The 10,000-nt window shown below is 42.2% G+C and overlaps 2 protein-coding genes across 2 annotated transcripts in view; both read right to left on the bottom strand.

Annotated features, from left to right (window-relative positions):
• The window catches only part of p2rx3b (purinergic receptor P2X, ligand-gated ion channel, 3b), a gene marked incomplete at both ends in the record, with an annotated part of 6,016 nt that extends 2,406 nt beyond the window's left edge, over positions 1-3,610 (bottom strand). Inside the window, 6 exons of the mRNA XM_083692862.1 lie at positions 1-75; positions 362-455; positions 636-705; positions 947-1,018; positions 2,537-2,672; positions 3,489-3,610. The exon at positions 1-75 is cut by the window's left edge and continues 3 nt beyond it. Coding sequence (XP_083548988.1) covers positions 1-75; positions 362-455; positions 636-705; positions 947-1,018; positions 2,537-2,672; positions 3,489-3,610 — 569 coding nt within the window. The remainder of the gene's footprint in view (positions 76-361; positions 456-635; positions 706-946; positions 1,019-2,536; positions 2,673-3,488) is intronic.
• A 4,349-nt stretch (positions 3,611-7,959) lies between these two features.
• The window catches only part of ssrp1b (structure specific recognition protein 1b), an 8,555-nt gene continuing 6,514 nt past the window's right edge, over positions 7,960-10,000 (bottom strand). Inside the window, exons 15-18 of the mRNA XM_083693366.1 lie at positions 9,207-9,374; positions 8,658-8,758; positions 8,198-8,372; positions 7,960-8,031 (exon numbers count right to left, since the gene is read on the bottom strand). Coding sequence (XP_083549492.1) covers positions 7,975-8,031; positions 8,198-8,372; positions 8,658-8,758; positions 9,207-9,374 — 501 coding nt within the window. The 3' untranslated portion in view covers positions 7,960-7,974. The remainder of the gene's footprint in view (positions 8,032-8,197; positions 8,373-8,657; positions 8,759-9,206; positions 9,375-10,000) is intronic.

The raw sequence follows: 10,000 nt of genomic DNA, 5'->3' as shown, positions 1-10,000 counted from the left end.
GTGAAGTTAAAGAGAGGGAAGCGGATGCTGTTCTTGATGAAGATGGTGAAATTCTCCACCTCCATCATAGGATGTCTGTGTGTGAACAGAGAAGAACATGGTCAATGATGCAGCGTTCTAAAATGCATTACTATTGAGTACAAGAGGAAGCGAGGGGAGACAGATTGGGAAAAGAGACAGACAGACAGACAGACAGACAGACAGACAGACAGACAGACACGTACACGAAACACGCACACACACGCACACACACACACGCACACACACACACACACACACACACACACACACACACACACACACACACACACACACACACACACACCAAACACCCACACACACCACACACGAGGGGACTCACGTCTGGATGGAGTCGATCTCAGCAGGGCACCAGCCCTTCATCTCACAAGTATTGAGGGTGTCATTGAAAGGGACACACTTGCCGGTCGCAAGACCTGAGGAAGAGAGGAGAGAGGGGAGAGGGGAGGGTAAACGATAAGAGACAAACGATCCTGTCGTCGCTATTTTCACATTCTTGGAGAGACCAAGAATATGAATTGTCCAGTTCTGGCACAAACTCTATTCTCTCTATAAGAAGAAGAAGACCAACAACAACAACAACAAACAGATCTCACCATTTCCTCCTGTTTTGGTAATGAACCTGGTGCAGTTGTTGTCGTGCGTACACTTGAACTTCATCTCACTCTGTGTGACAAACACATGGACACCAAGGTGGGTGAGGGAGAGACACTTGACTGGGGAACAACACCATTTTACAGTTCTTAATGGTAAGAACTGACTTGATAAAGTCTAATGGTAACTTATCAAGACACAAACTAGATCTATAAGAAAAACTGCTTGGTATTTGTATCAATAGGAAATATACTGTATCTGCTATCTGAGTAACTGTTAGAGTCTACTATCTGAGTAATTGTTAATATCTCACCTCTGGGCAGTAGCCCTGCACCTGGTTGTCTGTAGTGATGAGTTTAGTGATGATGCAGAACACTGACGCCCCCTGATGGACAGAAACACATTGTTACTCTCATGCACAGTATTGTAAAGATCACTCACATGTACAGTATAGTATAGAGCACTAATTTATATATAAATAAACTCCTGGTCACAGCGTCTACTAAATCAAGTGTTTTACGTTCCTGGTCCTGGAAGGTTTGTGTATGCAGACTTTTGTTCCAGCCTAACGCAACAACACTGAGCGAATCAGCTAATCATAAAGACAGTGGGCTCCATTGCTTTTGACAGTAGCTTACTGTAGGCCTACTGAGGGTCGTTGGCAATCGTGGATAATATTCAACAGTCACAAGAAATACTGTACATCGCTGGATATTTTTAGTTTGTGTGTAAAGACTCACCAAACGTATTGACTATGAAGTAGGTGTGCATACCATCCTATAATCTACAGTATGCAATGTTTAAGATATTCTCCTATTTGATTTTATACCCAATCAAAGACATGCACGGTTCCATGATTTAATTAGTAATTGGCACAGAGAGTGGAGGCGATCGATGTACAGTATGCAACATTGGTCATTCAATGTTTTAAGGAATATAGTTTACAGAATGTAGTAATACGGGAATATACACTAGGCCTACTTCCATATATATTAGGCCTACTTCCACATATTTATAGAGAAAGTACCGTAAGTAGCAGCTGTCGTCCCTACCAGACGACAACTGCTGTGCTCGGTATGTTCAAATAGTGTTTATTTTCGCCTATTGGTAATTATTGAACGTGGAACGTCATTAGAGTTTGAATTTGCCAACGCCCCTTCACAACTCCACCAACACTCCCATTTACTGCCCCGCCTATATTGGTGCTAAATTTGTGTTGGTTGGAGCAGATGCACTTTGCAGTGACGCCAAATTACCAAAATGGTCTTTGCACATGGTTTTAGTGCTGCACGCCACTGTATTTGGAGCCCCTCGATTCGAATCTAACTGCACAAACTGTGGCATTCCATGGCCAGGAAGGGAGAACACTGGACGAACATCGACTTTGTTAAATCTAATTGAATCTAATCAAATTATAATATAATATAATATAATATAATATAATATAATATAATATAATATAATGTAATGTAATGTAATATAATATAATATAATATAACTACAGTGCCCTGCGTAGATAGCGGGACAGTAAAGTGCCCTGAAATAAGGGTATATAAAGTGTATATAAAGTGTATATATATATATAAAGTGTATAAAAAGTGTATAAAAAGTGTTTCTAAATGGTGAAACCATTATGTACACAAATACCATCAAATACAAGCTGAGAATCTCTATTTTAACCTCATTGTAATTGTTTGATTTCAAATTTAAGGAGGATAGAGCTAAATTAGGAAAAAATGCTTCACTGTCCCATTACTTCTGCAGGGCATGGCATAATATAATATCATAACTCATGTGCTCAACAGAAATATTTCTGTCTGTAATAATATCACCATATCTTACATTACTGTAGAAAACAGGCCTAGATGTTTCTTTATCCACAGCTCTGTTAGTGTTACTGTACCTGAGTAGGTGTGACGTAATCAGCAACATCCATGATCTTGTTATTGTAAACACCGAAGCCCTTCACCTTGGTCATCACAGATGACTCAATGGCTGTGTCCCTGATCTGGTACGCCTTCTCATGCACAAACACCCACCTGAGAGGGAGAGAGAGGGAGAGAGAGAGAGAGGGAAAGAGAGAGAGACACTGAGGGGAAATACCAAATGACACCCTATTCTCTCTCCACAGTAAAGCACTACTATTGACCCTAGTAGAGTGCCCTAGTTGACGGTGAACTACTTCTATGGGTCATAATGCACGACTGTCTTACTAAAGTAATTTACTTAGGGGTAGTGCACAAAAGTAGTGTAGGAAGGAGATGAAGGTGTTCATGGAATGCAATGAATGCCCCTCCTCTCCCTTTTTACTCCCTACGACAAGCAGGGTAACAGTTTGATTACATCTTATTATACAGTGGGTGTGTGTTATTTACCTGGTATGTCTTTACATGGTAAAAACATGGTAACGTACATAACAATGACTGAGCCATGACTCTTTTCTTTTCTAAGGGGTTCATCACAACAAGCAATACAATGCAACGTTTGGTACCAGGCCGTTCGTTACCAGTTGTGTTGACCTCTTTTGAATCCAACAGAAAGAAACCTTTTATACTAAATTTTTGATTTCTTAGGGAATATGAAGCAAGTACAACTAGCAAATAAACTAGCAATAAAGCATTACACAATCAAAACAATTTCAAAATTACAAGATTCACAAACACAATGATTTCTCTTCGCACCAAAAACTGTTTTCTAAGATAGATGCTCTATCAAAGATTAAAATAAATTAATAAAACGAGTGGTACTGGCCCGGTGAGCATTCTTCTCATCAAAGAATAATGCTCTATTCAAGATTCAAATAAAAACAAGTAATACAAATGAATAAATAAATAAATAAAAGGTGTGGTACTGACCCGACAAAGTAGGTGATGATGAGCAGTTGGACGACCCGGTTGATGATGCCGATGGTCCAGCTCTTGACCACCACGGACTTGGTGGTCTCATAGGTAAAGAAGTCTGTGATACACGACCACATCCTGGCTGCGAGTCTGGAGGGGTAGCCCGGACCACCCTACCACCCAGAGAGAGCCTCCACAGTGTGTGTGTGTTGACTGACGGAATAGCCAAGACAAAAAATTCAAAAGTAAAAGTTGGTCTTCATTGTTTATATTCTTTCATCAGAGACAGAGAAATGGCGCCGTACAAGAATATGCAAGACGCCATAAGAAGACAAAAGGACAATACCAGAAGCTTTTTCCCTTTCCTAGGCTCATGATACAATGTATATAAACCAGGTGTATAAACCATCATATTTAAGATCAACCAATTAGGGTGTGCATGATCAGTACATTGTTCCAGTTTGCATCTGAACAGTTGGCACAGTTTGCATCTCACATTCTTGTCACGGCCCAGTATCCAGGCACCACTTCCTGTGTGTCTGTATAACTGAAACCAGCAGTGAACCACAATACCTGCTCAAGGTCCGGTTGAGGTCCCTTTCTACTGTCACACAAGCATGAAGCACATTTTGTTTAAAGGACATAATGTTCCCTTAAAAATAATTTTCTGCAGCATTTATTACATACATTTCACAATTTCACAATATTCAGATTCATCAGTGTGTGTGTGTGTGTGTGTGTATGTGTGTATGTGTGTGTGTGTGTGTGTGTGTGTGTGTGTGTGTGTTGACTCACCTAAGTATATTGTAATTTGTTGCAAAGAAGATGCGATCAGATCCAGTTTCAATGATCCCGAGTGTCTTCTCAGTGTGAGTGTGTGAGTGTGTGTTTGTGTTTGTTTGTTTCTATGTGTCCATAAAGTTTAAGTTCCCTTTCCAGATGGTCTGTGCAAAAATGTGTCTTCAGTCGCCCCTCCTAAAAAGTCACTGGTAAACATCCTTACTGTGTCACTCTTGCCTTCTCTCCCTCTCTCTTTGGTTCTTTTTCATCTTCTTCATTTGACCAAATGACCATCACAACTCCTGTTCTTTCCCCTCCTCCTTCCCTAATGCATTCACACGCACACACACACACACACACACACACACGCACACACGCACACACACACACACACACGCACACACGCACACACACACACCCACACACACACACACACACACACACACACACACACACATGGTTAGTGGTCTTATGTTGCTGTATTGTTATTTGACCTTAGTTATGACCATGGAATATGAGGTTTTGTTGTTTTGAACAAGTATACACACCCACCCACCCACTCACACACACACACACACACACACACACACGCACACGCACACGGACACACACATACACACACACACACACACACACATGTCATTAGATACATCCATTACATTGAAAAAATTGCATCAAAGGGATGAGGTTTCACACAAATCAAGTTACAGTTTTCTTTCGAAATCTGTATCTACATTGTGAGGGGCACTTCTGGAAAATGGCTATGCTGAATGATTAAGCGTGATTGGACAAGGAGGAGGAAGTGGACAGATAACGTAAAACATCCCTTGTCATCCAACCTCTCAAAATCCACACAGTAGGGACATTTAGAATCAGAGATTACTAATCCACTCAGTCTGTGATGGCCACCACTAAAGGAGGGAAGAAGGAGGGATCGAAGGAGGGAGAGAGTGGTGACAAAGCAACAGAGTGGAAGGGAGGAGGAGGGGAGGAGGAGGCTAAAAGGCTAAGAGTTAACGAAGAATAGAATATTGTTCATTTCCTGAGTGATGCCGGTTAGTCTGTCGGCAGCAAAACGGCACAAGACAAAGGAGGATGTCAAATAGGACCCCATTAAGCACATGCACCACATTAATCTTTCAAGTGCACTAAGCAAATGGGACCCAATCTGCACATTAGTATTCAACCAACCTTCTGCCCTCATATTTATTATTATTATTATTATTATTATTATTATTATTATTTTTTTTTATTTTTTTTTACAATTGAGTCATTTAGCAGACACTCTTATCCAGAGCGACATACACAAACTGGACACAGTTCGGAAACAAGGTCAAGTTTGAAATGTGATCAAAATCTCCATTAACCCCAACTGGAAGGACATAGCAGAGAGGATGCTGCACAGACTAAGTGCCACAGATGAGGAAAAACTAAAGAGAGAGAGAGAGAGAGAGAGAGAGAGAGAGAGAGAGAGAGAGAGAGAGAATGTATGATCATCACAGTGATGAGGACACTATAGGGGAACAAAGACATCTGGAGGTTCTCTAAAACCACTTATTCCATTTATTCAGAATAGGAGAGAGAGAGAGAGAGAGAGAGAGAGAGAGAGAGAGAGAAAGACTAGTAGTAGGGAGACTGTGGAAACCAAGAGGAAATTGACTTCTTAGAAGATGATAATAAAACTCCCCCACACCTTGAATTAGATTAGTTTGTAAGTGGTCTGGGAGGAGGACTGAGAGAGAGGGATGGAAAACACACTGATACAGTACATGGACTGAGACTAGAGACAAAAGAAGGAGGGAGAAGAGATACAAAAAATAAAAATAAATCAAAGTGAAGTGAGGTGTATTCCGTCACATTATTTGTGCAGGGATAAGAGAGCCGTCAATGTCTAGTATTGATTCTAGGCTTTGTGTTTGCCTTTGGAGTCTGCTTTTGGTGTCTGTCACCATGAGGACCAGAGAGACATCAATGAAAGTCAAGGAAGCCATTATGAGGCTGAAATATCAGAAAAATCTATCAGAAACACAGGCAAAATATTAGACTTACCAAAATCTAAAAAAAGAGAAAGAAAGCACTGGTGAGCTCAGCAATCACAAACGGTGCTTCATCATAGAGTAAGACAATGACCCAAAACATACTGCCACAGCAACTAGCGAGTTTTTCAGGGCCAAAAAGCAGAAAGTTGTTGACTGGCCAAGTCAATGTTCTGATTTAAATCCAACTGAACATGCATTTTATTTCCTGGTGGTATGAATTTAGGTCAAAAGACCTCCAAACAAACAACAACTGAAGATAGCTGCAGTACAGGCCTGGCAGAGCATCACCAGAGAATATACCCAGCATCTGGTGGGGGCAATGGATCGCAGACTTCAGGCAGTTATTGCATGCAAAGGAATGTTGACCAAACATTGTTTGTTGTTTACCTTTGGAGCTCTGAAATAGTATGTTTAAAAAATGTTGTACTTTCTAAATGGTGAACCCAATCAAAAAAAAAAAAAAAAAACATTGAATTAAAGCTGAGATTCTGTATTTACCGCATAGTAATTGTTTGATTTTAAATCCAAACTGTTGGAGTGTAACACGAAAAGAAGACACAATGCTTCTTCTTTCCAATATTTATAAAGGGCACACCAGTGTATGCTGGTGAAGACAGCACAAGAAAGAGAAACGGAGATAGAGAGGCAGAATAAGAAGCATAATTAGAATGACAAAACTGCAAGGACAGTCTAGAAAGAGAGAGTGATGGGCAGAGATGAAGAGGGAACTAAGAAGATAAAAAAAAAGTAGTGGTGAAGGTAGAGAAATGAAGGAATATTAGATGGAAGCTATTAATACAAATAGTACTCTGTATTGGTGAGCACAGTGGGCATTTTATCCAGAGGCTGTTTACAAGGTTTATTAGGGTTATGTAGATAAGTGGTTTTGATGGTAGAGAGAGGGGGAGAGATTGATTTTGTGGTTGGATAAGGAGAGAATGATGAGAAGAGAGTGATGTGTTCAATAACGTGTGCCATCAGTATTGGGTTACACACTCAAAGACCTCCACCATCCCTCTTCAGCTCTCTCTCCTCTCCTCCCCTCCCATTTCTCGATACCTCAGTCAAGCACCCCATTGTGGCTGAAACCTCAAACTTCCTCTATAGAGCCTCTTGGGGAGACCACATCAAGTGTAGACCACATCACTTACGGTACTGTAAGAGGATGTATGTACGTACTTCATGTGTGTGTGTGTGTGTGTGTGTGTGCGTGTGTGTGTATATGTGAAAAATAAACCTCAAACGGGAGAAAGAGTCAACACAAATATTCAGTTGTATAAAAGATGACTTCATTTTGTTGAAAAACTACGTTTCACCACAGGCAAAGGTATGTATCTATCTTCACAGTCAGAGTCATTCACAGTCTAAGCAAACCAAAGGGCAGCTAGGAAATGTAGTTTCTTTTTTCACAAGTCAATCTCTGGTAGGTAAGGACGAGATGAGTTGCCAATAAATACTAAATTTGACTTACATACAATTACAAAGGATTTACAATCCAACTGTATTCATTGCCTCCATCTTACTATGTCCATACAAATATGGACAGTCGAGTGGAGCTGCTGAAAATAAATAAAAATCTGTGATGAGAGAGATAGAGTTCTACTGGGACACCAACAACAAAACACCCACTCCCCCTCCTCCTCTTCCCCATCCCCTCTTCTCTCTCTTCTTCTTTTCTCTCCTCAGTCTGACTCAGAGCTGGGAGGGGTAGAGGCAATCTCCTCTTCATCTTCTGAGCCCTAGAGAGAGAGAGAGAGAGAGAGAGAGAGAGAGAGAGAGAGAGAGAGAGAAAGGGATGGAGGGGAGAGAGAGAGAGTATGTATGTGTGTGTGTATGTATGATTGTGTGTGTGTGTGTGTGTGTGTGTGTGTGTGTGTGTGTGTGTGTGTGTGTGTGTTTTCGTACCTTGCGTTTGCGCTTGCCTTTGCCTCTGTCGGACTCTGACGAGCTCTCTTCACTGGAGATGAACTCTCGGCTCTTGAAGCTGTCGTTCCCCAGCGTCCCCGTCTCCCTCTCCCCCTCTTTCCCCCTCCCTCCCCCAGGCTTCCCATCACTCTTCCCTCCCTTCTTCTTTTGCTCCCTGAGCACATGAAAAAGAGGAAGGGACAGATGAAAGAGAAAAAACTTAGGCGCCAAATCTGTGACCCTCCTACAACATCACATGCCTATGGTTGTTGTTATGACGAGCATAAAATCATATGAGATATACCTACACACTATGACACGTTGTGTCATATTTTAGTTTGTATGTGTTTAGCTGTATGTTATAAGACAGTGTATTTAGTTTGTATGTGTTTAGTTTGTATGTTATACAGACAGTGTATTTTGTAGGGGTTCATATAACAGAGAGATATACTGGATGTACTTTTTGGATGGGCCAGAGGAACCTCCTCCTCCATTCTCTCTGTACTCCTTCATCACCCTCTCATACTCCTTCTTTGCTTCCTCCGCTTTCCCCTCCCATTCCTGAGGGAGGGAGAGAGAGAGAGAGAGAGAGAGAGAGAGAGAGAGAGAGAGAGAGAGAGAGAGAGAGAGAGAAGTCAATATACAAGTCGTACTGCACAGGAAAGAGACTGCCAAGTCATTGACGCTTTCATAAAGGCATGACAGCGAGACAGACAGATGAGATCGGTCTCTGGGGACAGGTGCTGTCTCTCTCTCCCTCCTTCTTCCGCCATTTAGTTATAAATTTAAGGTCAAAGAACAACCCCCCCCCCACCCCCCCTCTACTCTTGAAGTCATAATAGGGAGAGAGACAGATGAGATAGGTCTCTAGGGACAGTTGCTGTCTCACTCTCCCTCCTTCTTCCGCTATTAGGTTTAAATGGAAGGTCAAAGAACAGCACCCTCCTCCCCCCCTCCACCATTTAGAGAGAGAAGGTCAAAGACAGCCCCCCCACACCCACACCCACACCTCCTTCTGGTCCTTGTCCAGCTGTCTCCACATCTCCCCGGCTCTCTTGGAGATCTCCGTGACGGATATCCCAGGGTGCTCTGCTCTGATGCTCTGGCGGCTGGCATTGAGCCACAACATGTAGGCACTCAGCGGCCTCTTGGGGGCGCCACTGTCCCTCTCTTTCTTCTGTAAACGGAGAGAGAGAGAGAGAGAGGGAGGAGAGACATGGAGAGAGAGAGAGAGAGAGCGATGTAGAAAGAGAGAGAGAGAGGAGAGAGGGAGAGGAAGAGAGATGGAGAGGAGAGAGGGAAGGAAGGAAAGAAAGAAAGGGAGGATGGACAGGGGAGGAGGACAGAGAGAGAGAGAGAGAGAGTGTGAGAGAGAGAGAGAGAGAGAGAGAGAGAGAGAGTTAGGACGCAAAAAGGAAAGACATAAGACAGTAATGAGCTGTGGTTATTGACTTGTGCGGTTACACTGAAATAGAATGTGTGTGTGTTAGCTTAAGTAGTTTGTGTGTGTATGTGCAAATGTGTTTGTTCAGTATGTGTGTTACCCCTGGAAGTTGTGTTTGTGCAAATATGTATAAATGTGTTTGTGTGTGTGTGTGTTTGTGTGTGTGTGTGTGTTAGATTGAGTAGTTTGTGTTCAGGTGTGTGTGCAAATGTGTGCGTGCATGTATGTGTGTGTGTGAGTGTGTGTGTGTGGGTAAGAAGAGAGAGAGAGGTAGAGGTCAATATCCAGTCTCTTCCCCTAAACATTTCTACAGTTGGGTTTGTTTCTTGGTGGACCCTCTCCCTCCCACTTTCTCTCTC

The sequence above is a fragment of the Argentina silus genome (assembly GCF_951799395.1).
Source record: "Argentina silus genome assembly, chromosome: 21".
Classification (NCBI taxonomy): Eukaryota; Metazoa; Chordata; class Actinopteri; order Argentiniformes; family Argentinidae; genus Argentina; species Argentina silus.
The sequence above is the reverse complement of the archived record's forward strand: the minus strand, read 5'-3'. Positions and strand labels throughout refer to the sequence as shown.